This window comes from Eucalyptus grandis, chromosome 4 (assembly GCF_016545825.1).
Source record: "Eucalyptus grandis isolate ANBG69807.140 chromosome 4, ASM1654582v1, whole genome shotgun sequence".
Taxonomy (NCBI): domain Eukaryota; kingdom Viridiplantae; phylum Streptophyta; class Magnoliopsida; order Myrtales; family Myrtaceae; genus Eucalyptus; species Eucalyptus grandis.
The window spans coordinates 4,497,126-4,514,346 of NC_052615.1; the positions used below are offsets into that span (position 1 = coordinate 4,497,126).

Here is a 17,221-nt window from a genome sequence, read left to right on the forward strand (position 1 = left end):
TTGTTCGAGCTGCAGACACTGACCCATAGGCAATTATTGTACGTAAATAATATTTTTCTTTTGATTAGTAACTTTATACAAAAAAATCGGACGATATTATTAACTAATTCATTTGATTAGTAGCTTTTTGCATTATTAACGTACGTAACAGCGACTCTGATTACTTGTTGTTGGCAATCAATATTTAATCCTCCACGTTTTCTGAAAAGTATCAATTATTGTTTCTCTTTCTCAGCAGATGCAGACAAAAATTGAATTAGATAAATCTTCAAGCAAAGCGTGATGCAAATAATCAACTTTAGTTAGTAGACAACGTTAGCATATTGATCCCGGGCTTCGAACCCTAGTCTCGTACATGAACCCTCACTCCCAGGCACATGACTGTTGTCTAAGGGCACACATGGCAACGTTTTTGTTATTTCGTTTTCTATTCTTTTGCTTCCCGGAATAGAAAAAAAAAAACAGAAATCCGTTTGATAATGTTAATTAATTTTTCTTTTCCTTGGAATATAAAAGTGGCCAAGAAATAGATTTGGTATAGAAATAAGAAGTAGAAAAAAGTAGTTTTTATTCTCAGGAATAATTTTAGAAATAAGTCTTTTCTTTCTTTTCTTTTGCTTCCTCTTCTAATCAGCCAATGGAAACTTGTCACCAGCCGTCGGTTATTGCTGTCGGTCGCTGGTAATTGGTTGATAGCCGCCGCAGCCTTCGATAGCAACCACGGGCTATTGCTGCTACCGGTAGCTAGAGGAGGAGAAAAAAATAGAGGAAATAGAGAAAAAAAAATATATTCTAAAAAAATATTAAAAATTAAAAGAAATTTTTCCACATGAAAAAATTTGTGGATCCTATCAAACACATTCTTATTCTTTTTTATTTTATTTCTAAAATAGAAATTTTGTATAGTTACCAAATGCATTATTTTACTCAAAAATTATTCTAGGGAATAGAAATAGAAAATAACTATTTCTAAAAAGAAATTATTTCTCAGAAGAGAAATATTACTAAATACATCCTAATTGACCAAATACTTTTATACTGTAGAATTGAGATGAAGAGTCTTGAGACTCTAGTAAAAGGTGTATCTCAACATGCACAACCTGGAAGTGGACAATCTCGATTTGGGAATGTAATATATTGGTCCATAAGCCCAACCCATTAAAAAGCCCAAGCCATCTTTCTCCTTGTATTTCATCAATCGGTGCAAGCATGCGTAAAATGTAAAAAAGAAGCATGAGCCAGCGAAGAAAGCAAAGAAGAAGGGCTTGCTTGTGAAGAGGAACAAAGGGAAAAGAGAGAAAAAATTTGTGCGTAGTTGATCCAGACATCTTGACAAGCCAAATCAATTTCGTTTAGCAACATGGGGAAAGTAATCGAAGCCTCTATTCGCCTAATTGAATAAATTGTTGAAGTTAGGGCATGAAGTTCGGAATTACTGCGTCCAATTGAGGAGTTGTCCAGCTGCGTATATATAATGATAGTTTAGGGTGATATGAAGCTATAACATTTTATGGAACTTGAATCAAGCTTACGGTTTGCTTGAAATGAATTTTTATTAGTTGGGTGTGTGTTATATAGTAACAAACAATATCTTTTGGGGTAGAACTTCATTGGTTTTTTGCAAGATTTTGGGTTAGCCAAATTAGGGGTTGTAATACATTGAAAGGAATTTCTATCTAACACAAGTTTGTTTGAAATAGAGTTTGGTGGAGGAAGTTATGGCGCAATCAAATTCAACATGTGAGCTTTGCATAGCAAACAATAATGGATTTCTACTATGAGTGAGCTTTTTGTTGACACATAGGTGTTATTTAATCGATGAATAGGCATAGTTTAATTAAGTCATTCATTAGTATATTATTTGTTTAATCAAGTCGTTCATTAGAATATTATTCTACTCAGTTTTTGATATTGCCTTACAATTAATTGTTAGGAATTCGAGTGCGTTGACTCAAGTAGATGTTTTATGAAGAGAATTACCAAAAACTGTTCATATTAGTTGCAAAATGTTTTATGAAATAGATTTCTGATATTGATAATGGGTTGCTAGAGAAAGATATTGGTTGATATTGCTCATATCATTGCAATGAGAAAATGTTGAAGGGATGGTATGCATACTGGCATAACATCCTTCAAACTATCGACAAATATAGGTGATAGACCTTGCCAAGGGAAGTAAACTTGGTTACCTTAGTCATGGTGTTAAATGTGACCACAGTTTGATGATGAATATTAGATTAGCCAATATAATTGACCATCTATGTGTGATTTGATGAGATTAGTCAATGGATTAGATCATTGATTGTTGATTGTTATTGTTGAGTAGGTTTGTTGACTAATCTTGTACGTAGAATTTTTTACTGTAAAATATTACATTTTTCGGTATATTATGTACATCATACATTAAATTTGAGATGATAAGTTATAATATTATTTTATAACGGTACATAGTGATTGTTTGAATTGCTTAGAAGTTATGTATTACTCACTAGGTTGTGATAATTCATTCCTTTTATCTACTTGCTTTTTAGGTTTTCAGTGAGCTGCAAGTAGGTCGTGAGCATTATTCATTATCAGGAGGACTTTTGGATAGTTGGAACTTTTGGGTGTGGGTTGTATGTATTTGATAAGCTTTTGAGTTATTATTGTTAGATTTGTATATATATTGTGTTGGTGGATTGTAGAAAACTCCGATATTGTAATTAAATGACTTTTTGTTAAATATATATGTATAGATGTATATATTTTGTAGTAGGTTCAGTTTTGGTTATGTTGAAACTGTGTTATTTGGAGAAAAATGGTCATGTCATGCTTCTATCCTTGTAGTATTGGGGTGTGACAGGGAATGATGACCAAGGGCTTCTTGGCACAAAGCCCAAGCTTGTCAACCAGTTCCAGCTCCACCCTTGGTGGCAATTCCCACTTGAGTGAATGCAAAAGAAATGCCACAATATACCATATCATCCTCTTTGCTAGAATAAGCTCTACATGTCTCCCCTAACTGGAATTGAATGGCATGTGCTTGAAGTTATTGTCTAAGATATCATACTTACTAGGATCGTCCATGACCCTCTCTAAGTTTGAACTTCACCGGTTTGTCCCAAATCTTGGGGTCCATGTGGATATAACCTATCTTCAAGAAAATGTCATTGCCATTTGATGTAGTGTCGCCTTAACGACATAGGAAGCATGTAGGTGGGTCTGTGGCAACAGATTGATGCACCTTTGCATCAATTATAAGAAATTAAATCAAGTTATGATTAAAGAAAGTATCCATTGCTTAGGACTGATAACCTAATTGATCATCTTCAAGGGGCGTTGGTATTTCAAAGATCACTTAATGATTGGGGTATCATCAATTGCAAATCAAGAAGGATGACATTCTTAAAACGGCTTATTGAACTTGATGTGGTCACTATAAGTTCCTAGTCATGCCTTTTGATTTCACTAATGCACCAAATGCGTTTATGACTTTAATGAATAAGGTGTTTAAGCCATCTTTGGATCAATTTGTAATAGTGTTCATTGATGATATTTTGGTATATTCAAAAGGTTTAGATGATCATTAATAGAATCTAAGACTTGTACTTCAAATGCTTCGTGAGCACAAATTGTATGTTGAGTTTGGCAAATGTGAGTTTTAGTTGGATAGTATGGCATATTTAGGCCATGTACTAATTTGTTGACTAGTAAAAGTTGAGTTTGTAATAAATTTGCCAAGACCAACGACAATGACCAAGATTTGGAGTTTCTTGGGTCTAGCTAGTTATTATCGAAGGCTCGTGGAAGGGTTTTCTTGCCTTGCCATTCCATTGACTCAATTGACGAGGAATGATGTGAAGTTCAAATGGTTTGATGAATGCAAGCAAAGTTTCCAATGACTTATAAGAAGGTTGACTATGGTTCAATTTTGATGATACTATCAGGATATGGAGGTTTTTTAATCTATTATGATGCATTTCGTAAGGGACTAGGTTGTGTTTTAATACAATATGGAAATGTGGTTGTTTATGCATCAAGACAGTTGGAGCCTCACCTATCCAACTTCTGATCTAGAGCTTGATGCAATTGCAATTGCATTGAAGATATGCACTATTTGTATGGGAAAATGTTTGGGATCTTTACAAAAAAGCTTCATGTACTTGTTTTCCAAAAAAGAATTGAATATAAGAGGCATTGGATGGATTATCTATGACTATGAGATTTGGCATTAATAAATATGGTTGTGGATGCTCTTGCTCGGAAATGTACACAAGTAGTTGCACATATGATGGTCAAGGAGTGGGCCTTACTTGAAGAGGGGATTCTAAGTTTAGCTTTGGTGTGAATAGTCTTTCAAGTATAATAACTACTCTTTGAATTGAGCATAGATTGGAAAGCCAATATTGAAATTTCATATATCCAAGGAAAAGCCTAAGATGGAAAACGGCTCCACTTTCAGATGTTAAAAGATGGAGTTTTAAGAATTCATGGATGTCTTTGTGTACCTAATGAAGTCAATTTGAGGAATGAAATTTTATCAAAAGCACATCGAAATAATTATCGTATACATGTAGGGAGTACGAAAATGTATTAGAATCTTCGCTAGCACTATAAATGGAATGTTACAAAGGTTAATGTTGCCAAACATGTCTCGAGATAATTGATGGGTCAACAAGTGAAAGCTGAACATCCTAAGCCTAATGGAATGCTAAAATCGTCATAAATACTTTAATGGAAGCGCAGGCACATAATAATAGATTTTCTCTAAGGGTTGCCGAAAACACCAAAAAGTCATGATTCCATTTGTATAATAGTGGATCTTTTGACTAAACCAGCTCACTTTCTGGCTATACGAGTAGACCATACATTGGAAAAGTATGCAGAATTGTATGTGAAACAAAGAGTTTGATTGGATGGAATACCCGTGACTATCGCATTTGATCGAGACCTAATATTTACTATAATTTTTTAGTGATGTCTTCAAAAGTACATTTACCACTTTTCATCTCCAAATTGATGGTCAATCAGAAAGAACCATACAAACATTGGAGGATATGTTGCGAGCATGTGTGATTAACTTTATTAATTGATGGGATGAGCTTGCATTTGAGGGAGTTTGCTTACAACAATAGTTTTTAACATAGTATTGGCATGGCTCACTTTAAAACATTGTTAGGGTGATGAGTTCTTGGTTTGGTTCAGTCCCACCCGACAACTAGACCAGACGGGTGGGACTGAACTAGAAGGACTAGTTCCTTGTTTCTGGAACCAGGGATGGACCGTTGTGTCCTTGGATCGATTCAGTCTAGTTTCGGATGGTTTAATGTCAAACTTGCATGACAAGCATGAGAAGAGAATCATAGACCAAGCCTTCTTTTTTGTTTACCCTCTTGAACTTCTCACCACCTTGTGCGTGTGAGGCACCACGTCATACAACTAGGTCATCAAGGAAGAGATGGTGGTGGCCTCTAGGTAAAAGATGGATAGGTTGTGGCTAAGGCCTGACGAGGTGAAGGTGGAAATTTGGTAGGGCTATGCCTTTTGGACAATTGGCTGAGGGGATAAGACCATCAAGGTGAAGCTACGGAGAAACAATAGGATGACGGTGAGCAAGGCCGTAGCTTCCATGAATGTCAATGCTGTGCTCACCGTTGTGATGCTTGAGAGATGATTATCGTCGACGAGTGAGGGTGAGAGCCGAGAGGCACGAGGCAATTAGAATTGTGAAAGTCTGAAAGAGGCGTCTGTAAGAGAGGAGAGGGAAAAAGCATAGGCGTGACTAGGCTTATGAGTTATGAGAGGCAAAGTAAGGAGGAGAGGAATTGATGCATGAGAAATTAATAAAAATAAATAAAAATAGAATGGTCTGGTCAAAGTGGTCCAGTCGGTCTGGTTCACTTTGGGACTAGGGACCGGACCAAAAATCATTGTTTGCAATTTTTTAATAGTGGGAACTGGACCGATGCATCTTGGAGTTCTCTAGAACCGGCCCATTTGGTTGGTTTGTGTTGCTCACCCCTAAAGCATTGCATGGCAAAACTTGAACCTATGTAGTACAAGGGATTTGAAATCGACTTAAAACTGCACAAAGTAGTCAAAAGAGTTATGCAAATAAGCACCGAAAGTCATGAGAGTTTAACGTTGGTGATCATGTGTTTCTTAAGGTCTCACTAATGAAAGGTTTATTGCGATTTGCAAAGAAAGGTAAGTTGAGTCCAAGATTTATCAAACCTTCTTAAATTACTTGGAAAATTAGTGACTTGGCCTATCAGTTAGCATTACCATCGAGGCCTTCCAATGTCCATAATGCCTTCTATGTATCCATGTTAAGAAAGATGAACCATATCCTCCACTTGTTTGGATTTTAAGACGATTGACGTGGATGAGAGAGTAACTTACAAATTTTAGATCGAAGGGAACAAGTCCTTAGAAATAAGATGATTCCTTTGGTCAAGGTCTTTTGGCAATATCATGACTTGGAAGAAGCAACATGGAAAGCAAAGATGATATGAGACTCAGGTATCCATAATTATTTGATTGACAAGGTAATTCCAAATTTCGAGGAAAAAATTTCTTTAAAGGGGAAGATTGTGACATGTAGAAATTCCTACATTAATTAACAGTATGTAGCAAAAAGCATGTGATAAACAGTACAAGTGAAAATTCTAGTTGGGTTAATATCGTGTTAGTAGCAAAAGGCCTTAGTTGTATTTTTCGTGTCCATTGTTTTTGGTAAGTGATTCAATTAGGATTAAATTAATGGATATTTGCTCTTGGGTCAATTATCTAGAGTGGCGATGAAATGTGTATCCCATATTGGCTGCTAGCGGAAAGTGATACGCTTCAAGATTATGTATCAAATAAATGATGGGTTTGAGATTGATTGAGTTGAGTTCCTCCAACCATTTGATAAATTTTGCCGAATGTTTTAGTAGGTTCAAAATATTTTTCTAACTTATCAACGTTTAGAATGAACACTAATTTCCTTATTTATGTACTAATTTACTAGATATCTTTGTAATTTCATCAAAATATATACTTTGGAACCATATAATAAAGCCATTTGTGACATTTTTATTTGACCACATCACCTCTATTTTCACCACATATTTTTAACTTAAAATCATCATTACTTTTAACCATGGCTACTTGATTTATCCTTTTTGTAACTCATGTAAGTCTTCGAAATACATCCCTTATTGATTGTAAAAGCCACTTAAAGTATCCAAGTCCTAAATAGATAGCTTCAACTCATTCTTGCTAGGAAAGAAAGACGGCTCCATGTCACTTTCCTTTCTCTTTCATTTCACACTCTTTTGAAGATAAATGAAGATTCCATGTCTGTATTATTATAGCTTCTAGTTCAATATTTCAAGAGTTTACAAGGTGATTAAAACTTTGAATTATTCAAGGTAAGTGAAACTTTAGGGACTAAGTTTGATCAATTTGCTTAATAGTTTTGACTTGGTTGTTTGATGATTGTTAATTTTAGTTTGAACTTTGATGTTTGAAGTGAGAAAGTTGTAATGATTGTATTTTGAATCATTGTGTTGGTTTGACTTGAATTAATGAGTTTATATGATGAGATGATGATTAATCAACTTCCATGAGTTTCGGTACTATAAAGAAGTAGAACTGAATTTTAGTTTGATGTTTAAAGTGAGAAATGTGTAATGATCATATGTTGAATCATTGTGTTAGTTTGACTTGAATCGATGAGTTATATATGCCGAGATAGTGATTAATCAACTTCCTTGAGTTTTAGTAGTATGAAAAAGTAGAATTGGTGAAATTAAACTAGAAAGTGATATTTTTGTAGTTCAATCAAATTACCGATATACTAGTTACGTGTTGCCGATGTTAATGTTGTTAGTTATTTGAATTGTTAATGTTAACGTTGTTGATTATTTGAGTTGTCGATATTGACGTTGTCTATTATTTGAGTTGACGATGTCACTTTGATGGTTGTTTAAGTTGTTGATGTCCACGTGACCAATTCTTTGAGTATGTTATTATTGCTTGCATAAAAAATGAAAAGAGGCAAGCATGTCATTTTCAGTACCATGTATGTGATAATTTAAAAGGCAAGGTAAATTGTATTTTAGTAATGATTACATATAAAGATGTGCACTGGATGTTGATTTTTGAAAGTAAGTGTTGATCTTATTGTGGATGTAAGGGAAATGCTGTGATTATAATGTTCTCATGTGCACTGTTATTATGGGGTTAAGTATGGCAAGTATTATGTTTTGTGTGTGTGTGTGTGTGTATTATGCTACTCATATTAAGTAGTAACAATGTCCCATGTGTCGGGATGTCTCAACATACTCAGAAGGAGAAGTAAAAAATGTAATACATGTATATGTGCATATATAAAAATATAAAGGCACATGTCTATTAATGAATTAACTGTTGATAACTATGTCATATCATATGTTATGCCTCCTACTTGCATTTGAGTGAATATTTTCATGCAATGTTATTATTGGTTTCCTTCAACATATTATGATAATAAAGATAATGAATTTACTCCTGCATTTGTTATACGTGGTGATCTTGTATTGCTTTGAACTCATGTTGTTTTGTATCAAGTTAAGTGATAAAGTGATCTCTTACCTTAGAGTTAGAGATTTCATTTATTGGTCCTTACCTCATTTCTTATTTTTTAGACATGTAGGATGGATCCCTCATTGATACTGTTCTTTAGGGCTCTCATGCATATTAATTGTGTTTGTACGTAGTTTAGTCGTGAGTGTAGCTTCAACGTGGGGTTTCAAGAGTAGACTCTCCATCAATTTGTCACCTGGTCCTTAAATATTGATGGTTACTTGGTTGGACCATTGAGGGGTTTTGATAGTGAGATGACATGTCGATGGGCGAGGTTGTCAATCTATAGTCTAATATGACTTGGTATTGGCAAGTTTTGGGATGCTGGAGTATGAAATAGTATTGACAAGGCCTGATTTTCTTCCTAGAGCTAATGTCTTATATTTTGTTTTATTTTTATTTTTATTTTTATTTTTGGCACTTGTATTAATATTTGAAAGAGAGCTAAACATGGAAAGTGTAAATTATTAGAAATTGTCAATTATGTTTCTTGTGTGATGTGTTTCATTGTGCTTTCACATGTCAATAATAAATAGAGTTATAATTAGAAAAGACAGGTGTCCGATATGACGTTATTGGAAATCATATGTACTGATATTTTATATAAAATGTAATTTTTCTATGTTGGTTCCTATTGTCCCATAAGATTAGTAACTCATTCATGTGATTAGTATGTTTTTGCGTTAAAAATGTAAGTGCCAGCGACGCTCTTTAATTAAAAATATTTGGTACTAACAATCGATAGTTAAAGTTTCTTTTTCTCAACAGAAATAAAATTGAATTAAATAAGTTATGAGAAATCTTCAATCAAAGTATTAAAGTATATGTCTTGAGTTTGAGCTTGCTTACGAGATTGACGCCTAAATTTCGATTAGATTTTTAATTAATTTCTTTTATTTTTCATTTTTTTGGATAATAAATAACAAATAACAAAAAAAAAACAACAAAAACGAAAAAAAAACTGCGAAAAACAAACAAAAAGGGAAAAAAAGAAAGCAGAAGCCATGCAGCCGTCGGGGCTGGGCCTTCAAGCCCAGCCCCTCTCCTCTTTTTCTCTTCCCTCACGTGGGCCCCCACGGCCCAACCCGCGCGACCCGGCCCGGCCCCCTGTTAGTCTTCTTCCTCCTTGGTTTCCGCCCCTGTTTGTCCGTTTCCCGGCCGGATATGCAGCACGCGCCGGAGACCGGACGCGCGCGAGGCCGGGACGCTGGGGGAGACAACATCGTACGACGCCATTAAAGAGCTGATTGACGCCGGTTCGGCCGGTGGAGGAATGCCGGTCGGCGCACCAAGGACCGCCGACCTAGCCTCCGCCGACCGGGCCCCCCGCGCCTATAAATAGGGCGTCGGGGGGAGGCCATAACTCGACGGCGAAGACGGAGACCACCGACGGCGAGCTTCGGTAGCTTCTCCTGAGAGATTTTAGGGGAGGCCCGAGGACGAACTGCCGGAGAGGGTAAGCCGGAGAGGGTAGGCCGAAGAGGGGGTTTAGATCCGAAGTAAAGAAGGTTGGATCCGGAGGAGAAGGGCTGAGCAGGAAGGAATCAAGGCCGCAGGGAGAAAGATCCGAAGAAAGCCAGCCGATCCGGAGAAGGCGGACGAGATCTGAGCAAATCGCGAAAAAGGCGCACCCCTGCCGGACCTCCGCCGCGTCGCTGCCGCCCGACGCCGTCCCTGAGTCGATCCCTGCCGTGCTCCCGTCGCCACCGTGTCAGGTGGGAACGCTACCAGCCGCCTGCTTCTTCTTCCCCTTTTCGTCTCGCTCGGCCTCGCTTCGTTTAGGGTTCCCCGGTGCCGCCATCGCCGCAGCTCGCGATGACAGAGAACGCCGGAGCCGGAGCCGGCGCCGCCACCCGGTTCGTGTCGCTCCCGCCACCGGTCCCCACCATCTGCTGTTGCTGTCTCGCCGTCGCACCCGCCGGCGTGAGCTACGGCCGTCTTGCTGCGTGCGGCCGCGGATCCCCTTGTCACGGCCAGCCCCGTCGAAGGTAAGGAGCAGAGGCCCCACGGTGGCCTTCGGTGACCATCGACAACGGACGGCGACGACGGCGGCTGGCCCTGCTGGGTGTTGGGTTGTCGAAAGGCCGGTGTAGCATCGGCGGAGGCCGGCGGCTGGGCGTTGACGGGCGGCGTCGTCCGTCACGGCCGCTGAGCCCCGAAGGCAGCTGCGGCTGCAAAGTCGGAAGCCGGGTCGGCGCACGGGTCTGACCGGGTAGGGTTTGGCTTCAAAACGGGCCGGGTTCGGGTCTTTCTTTGGCTGGGTCTCTGCAGGTCGATTGGGCCGGTTGCGTGCGGGCTGGCTCGCGCGGGCTTGAAAGTAGGTGTCCCTTTTTTGGGCAGGAAAGAAATTCTGGGCCCGGCCCATATCTCAGGCCCGTCCGGGCCGGTAGATGGCCGTTCGGGCCGCGAACCGGGTCCGACCCAACTCGGGGGTCCGACCCAGGTCATTTTAATATTATTATAATAATAATAAATAATGTTCAGAAAATCAAAATAATAATTTATTTTCCAAAAAATCAAGAAAATAAAGAATCTCATATTTTTCCAAAAAAGCCAAAAAGTCAGAAAAAGCAAAAAAAAAAAAAGATTTACATTTTCCCAAAAAGACCAAAAAAACCAAAAAAAAAAAAAAAGTTCAAAAAGGTTTTTTCCTCCAGAGGTGCATAGAACAAAATTAGGTATTGAAAGAATATTAGTGATTAATTAGTGTAATCAAGTTCTCAATCATAATTTCTTTGATTTCGTAGAAGTGAATATTACTCTCAAAATTTCGTTTGGGTTTCTAATTAACTCATTTCCAAATAGATTAGTCTTATTTTAAAATCTACTTATAGATTAAATTATCAAATCATTAAATAGTGAATTGGTGGGTTTCAGAGAGCCGGGGTTAGCCTAATAAACCTTGTCGAACCATTAGCCTCTGTAGGCGTCTGCAACTAATTGCAAGCATCGAAAAAAGAGGTCGTGACAAAGACACAATCCGTATTGGAGGATGTAGGTTGACTCGAACAATTTTGAAAGTGTGACCGAGTATGCCATAGTTTATTGTTGAAATAAGTGTCGGAGATATTTAGGCGAAATAAAAAAGGACTTTGTTAACTAGAAAAAGTCGATCAGCCTTAGGAAAACTGCATAGATTGCTTAAAAAGTGCTCCAGAGTACTCGACGATGAAGTCGATAGAAAATATGCAGCACTGTATGCAAACGAACCCGCCTCCTTGAGAACTGCCCGGTCGAATATATTTATGCAAGACCAGAAACATTTTTCTCTTAATCAACATGACTTCATTTTCTGGTTTGACTGACCTGAAGAACCAATAGATAACAGGAATTCTTTCTCATATTACAAACAAAAGCAGCACAAACTCTTTTTGAACCCAGGTCTAATTGAGTAGATGCTTAAAACATGATTGATACTTGCAGGATGTTTTTATTCGTAGAACTGAAATGAAGAGTCTTGAGATTCTAATAGAAGTTCTAACTCAACATGTAGAGCTCTGGAGAGGACAATCTCGGCTTGGGAATGGCGACTAAGGGCTTCATTTTCTTGACCACAAGCCCGAACTTCTCCAATAAATCCAGCTCCACTCCTTGCGGGAGTTCCCACTCGAATGAATGCAAAAGAGACGCCAAAATATATGGTAGCATCCTCTCTGCCAGTGCAAGCCCTGCACACACCCTTCGACCAGAACCAAAGGGCATGTACGTGAAGTTGTTGCCGGAGAGATCATACTCGTTGGGATCTTCCAAGAACCTCTCGGGTCTAAACTCCAACGGTCTGTCCCAAATCTTGGGGTCTCTCTGGATGTAACCCACGTTCAAGAACACGTTGCTGCCCTTCGGAATCATGTAACCCCCGACGACACAGGAAGCATGTGGGGTCCGCGGCAACAGTAATGGCCCAGCTGGGTGCAAGCGCAATGCCTCCTTGATGACTGCGTTGAGGTACTTTAATTTGGGCAAGTGATGCTCTTCGACCATCTCATCCTCCCCCACGACTTCCATTAATTCGTGGACTACTTTGTTCATCACATCTCGGTTCTGCATCAACTCTGTCATCGCCCACTCCACCATTGTTGAAGTTGTATCAGTTCCACCGACCACGATGTCCTATTCCACACATTCAAAATTTCATCAGAAAGACTAAATTGTTGTGATGTTTGATATAGCTGAATATTTGATGAAGCACTGTAATATAAAAGAATTGAGTTCTGATCAGGAGCTTTTTGTAATATAGCGGGCAAGGTTGGAAGCAGCCTAACTTAGACGATAGGATACAAAAAAGGAGCTATGGAAAGAGAACTCAGGTGCGACATGATATGTTCAATTTCGGACGAAAAGTGGTGTGGTATAATGGAAACATCTTTGCAATATATATCAACTTTGCTATATTCGTTTCAGCATTGCATAGGGGGTTGGAAAATATTAAGGCAATTTCGGGTTAACATAGATTTGAAAATAATTTTCATACTCTAGTAATAATCGCTTGACAATAACTTGTGATTATGGTGGCCAAAATATGAAATGAATTCTACTTACAACGGAGTCGCATAAGAGGATTGACCATAATTTGTGGTGCATCAGGTCACTAAGTAGTCAGGTATATTCGTATAATAACTAGTCACCTGGCTTAATAAACTTACCGTTAGAATGGCTTTGAGTGTTCCATCCTTGTCCATTGGTGACTGGTTATCTTCAAGATCCATCTCCATGTCCAGGACAATCTGCAAAAAGTCCTGTTTTTGATCATTGCGCTTCGATTCTTCTTCCTCCTGCTTGAAGTTTTCAATTGTTCTCTCTTGGGTGGCACAATCGACAACAGACTGAATAAAAGCATCAAGCCACTGATGCACCCTTCTCATGTCCCTTTCCACTCCTTGCAGGTCAAACCATGCAAGTGCTGGGAAAAAGTCCGAAACATTTGGACTACCTAAGAGCACCGTCATTTTTGCCGTCACCTCTCGAAACTCTGCGTCCATGGTCTCGCGCTTCTCCCCCGTAAGTGTCCTTCCCCACAGCATCGCCATCACTGCGTTAACCAAGATCAGAATGGCCCACTCGCCAATATCCACTGGCACCCCGGATTTTCTGTACAGCTCGCTCAAACCTTTCCTGACCTCCTGCCTTCTCAAATCGTAACAGGCATCAAGGCTCGCATTGCTCATTAAATGCCGTACGAACAGTTTGCGGAGATTCCTCCAATAAGGCCCCAGGCTTGAGAAGACAACATCCCTTGCGCCGTATGTTGCGATGGTAACAGCAATGTTTGGGTCGCGATTGGCGAATGTCATGTCTTGGTCCCGCACGATTTCTTTGGCCAGCGATGAGGAGTTAACCACCACATATAACTTGCTTCCGAGCTGCAGTTTGTAGATGGGGCCGTAGGTCTCAGCCAACTCAGCAAACTTCCGATAGAGATCAGTCCCCACGAATGGGAGGTACCCGAGAAACGGCAAGCCTCTGGGCCCCGGCAGCGTTGGAGCAGTTGCGTTTTTCCGTCTCCTGGACAAACAGAAAAAACTAAGAGCTGTTATTGCTATGGCAAGCAGTGTTGTAGTAGCTCTAGGAATTGCATCATGCGCTTCACTGGCATGCCACAACCACAGCCAGGCGCCTTCGGAGTATCCCTTCGACATTTCAGCTTGTGACGACGGGAAGAGCACTGGTGGAGCTAGACTGAGGAAGTTGCTAGCCACACTAAACGTAGGTGGTCTTTCTGATGGGAGTATTTCAAAGTAAAACACTCACAACTCACACAAAAGGAGATAGATAGGCTTTTCGTTTGACTAACCTTGACAAGAACAATTACAAGACTCCCCTATTTATAAACTTGTTATATGACTTTTCCTATTAAATGACTACAAATGTAACTAGTGTTCTAAGGAGATGAAATCCCAGGAACTTACAAAAGATTGATTACTCCTAGAATCACGAACAATCACAACCTGGAAATACGAATAGACAACTCAAAAGTAACTATTTAACTTGGGCACCAAACAATCATCGGTATCAATTCTAAAATATTAGCAATGAGATAACCAATTGACAACCCGTTAATATCGGCAACTTCTCCATTCACATTGGCAACTTGGTAGTAGATCGATAATCTCGACATCAATGACATTTTTGAATTTGCTTTAATTCCTAACACTTTCTAGGGACGGTTTGGTATATAGGAAAGGCCAGTAAGGAAAGACAATGGTTCTAGTTATAAAAACCAACACACAAACAATCATTGCATGTAACTAATAATTTTTCATAGTGCATTAGAAGTCTTAAAACTTGTTTTCATAGTGCATTAGAAGTCTTAAAACTTGTCATGAAAGTGCAATTAAGTTCTAAAATTTTTAAAAAGTGCAATAGGGTCCTAGAACTTTAAAAAATGCTATCAAGAAGGACTTGATTCGATTAATTTGACAAGTTTTAAAAAATGCTATCAAAAAGTACAACAGGGAACGGCTTCTGGTTAGCTAAGCCACATGGGTGGATGCCGCCCTTGCTATTGACTAGGTTTAAATAGACTATATTAACGAGAAAAATCAATTAGTAAATGGAAAGCTGCAATAATTGCTTGGAAGTGTTTCAGAATACTCAACGATAAAATCAACAGAAATCATGCAGTGCCCGGCGCAATCGGCCCGCCTCCTTGATTCTCCCTAGTTGAATATATACGCAAGGTTGATGTCACGATTTTGAATTTTATATGCCATCTGGTAATGAAGAGTTACCGCAATGATATCTGGAGTCCGAGGACTGCTAGTAATCTATAGTTAGATCTTCAACGTCATGCAAGCCTTGGATTCGAAAGAGCCATGTTGAAATTTGGAAACAGAGTCCCCAACACAGTTCCATTATTTGGAGTTGGCTCTATTGTACCAATACAAGCGTATTGGTAATCAAGAAAATGAGTGTCCAGGAGTGCCATTCTTGCCACAACAAGCAATCTTATTCAGCCATGCAAACGGAGGGTAAGGCGACTTGCTCCAAAGTAAAGATGAGTGAATCCATGTTATGTCCATTGACGAGGAAATTTACAAGGGATCTTAAGTGTAACAAACTGTTATTACCGAGTAGTGGGAACGAATAGTCTTTCTTCCATCACAAACAAAAGCAGCACAAATTGTTTCCAGCCTGGGTTTCGTACACGAACCCTCACTTGCTGGTACTTGGCTGTTTGTCTGAACTAGGAAGCATGGACACTCTTGAGGTGTCTCCATGTCGGTGTCAAACGTGTGTTAGACGCATCGGACACCTACACCTATTCAACACTTGACCAACATGTGGTCAACATGCATCAAACATTCAGCATGTGATCAGTGCTTAGGACATGCCAGTGACACGCGAGTCCATTATCTCGACATTCTAATAATTAATTAATTATTTATAATTTTGAATTAAATTAACTTTATTGAAATAATATAAAAATGATAATTTATCATTTATGTATAAAAATATACATTAATATATAATGTGTCTTAACGAGTTGGAATTCTCTATTAGAATTCTTTGAGAAATGACGTATTGTTTTGTGTGGTGTTGTTGTTGGTGCTACTTAGTAGTTAAGTAGATGCTTGAAACATTATTGATACTGGCAAGATACTTTTACTTCGTAGAACTGAAATGAAGAGTCGTGAGACTAATAAAAAGATCTATGTCGGCATCTAGAGCTTTGGTGTGGACAATCTCGGTCTACAAATGGCCATCAGGGTCTTCATTTTCTTGACCACAAGCTCGAACTTGTCCAATAATTCATGCTCTGCCCCTTGCGGTAACTCCCACTCGAATGAATGCGAAAGAGATGCCAATGCAAACTTTAGCAATGAATGCAAAAGAGATGCGAATGCAAACGTTAGCATCCTTTCTACCAGCACAAGTTGTGTGCATACCCTTTTTGAGATTTTGATGGGACTATTATCAATCGTTTTAGAACAATTGGTTGTGATTCATCCAAAATCTAACATAGTACAGAACTGGAGATCTTGAGTTCAAATCTTTTTAGACCCCATTTGCCTTCCTAATTAAATTTGTTCACAATTAGTATTAAGCAAAAAAACTAGACTAAGTGTGATTGGGAGTGTTGGAAAAATTAAATACTAAATCATCCATTTATATAACAGTTTAAGTTTTTAGAATAGTTGATTGTGGGTCTACTAAAATTTAACATTCTTCGACCAGAACCAAACGACATGGATGTGAAGTTGTTGCCCAAGAGATCAAAACTATTTGGATATTCCAAGAGGGGAAAAGTGCCAAAAAAGCCTTAAACCTTTTTTTGGTGCTGATTTAGTCCTAAACCTTTTTAAGTTGTGCCAATTTAGTCATTTTCTGGCCAATTTTGACTGGATTTTGCTAACTGGACGCTGGCCGGCTGACGTGGCCTAATCGGCGCTCACGTGAACAACTTTTAATAATATTTTTAATATTTTTAATTATTTTCCTTTAATTATTTAATTATTTATTTCTTATTTCTTTTCTTTTTTTCCTCCAGCGGCCTCACGGCCAATAGTGAGGTGGCGGGCGAGGTTGACCTCGACCTCTCCGGCCGTCGCCTCTGGCTGGTTGCCGAGCTCTGGTGACCGGCTGGAGGAAAAAAAGAAAAAGAAAAAAGAAAAATTAAAAAGAAAAAAATTAA

The 17,221-nt window shown here is 38.8% G+C and overlaps 2 protein-coding genes across 2 annotated transcripts; both read right to left on the reverse strand.

Moving 5' to 3' along the window:
* Nucleotides 1-12,066: 12,066 nt before the first annotated feature.
* On the reverse strand, nucleotides 12,067-12,693 carry LOC120292456 (flavonoid 3'-monooxygenase CYP75B137-like). Its single transcript, XM_039310642.1, has one exon. The coding sequence runs from the start codon at nucleotides 12,661-12,663 to the stop codon at nucleotides 12,067-12,069; it is 597 nt and encodes a 198-aa protein (XP_039166576.1). The 5' UTR covers nucleotides 12,664-12,693.
* Nucleotides 12,694-13,169: 476 nt separating this feature from the next.
* Nucleotides 13,170-14,225, reverse strand: LOC104442510 (flavonoid 3'-monooxygenase CYP75B137). The gene has a single exon (XM_010055934.3). The coding sequence runs from the start codon at nucleotides 14,223-14,225 to the stop codon at nucleotides 13,170-13,172; it is 1,056 nt and encodes a 351-aa protein (XP_010054236.2).
* Nucleotides 14,226-17,221: the final 2,996 nt, after the last annotated feature.

Coding starts and splice junctions, on each gene's coding strand:
- LOC120292456 (XM_039310642.1), bottom strand. CDS start 12,663: ATGGTGGAGTGGGCGATGACAGAGTTGATGCAGAACCGAGATGTGATG.
- LOC104442510 (XM_010055934.3), bottom strand. CDS start 14,225: ATGTCGAAGGGATACTCCGAAGGCGCCTGGCTGTGGTTGTGGCATGCC.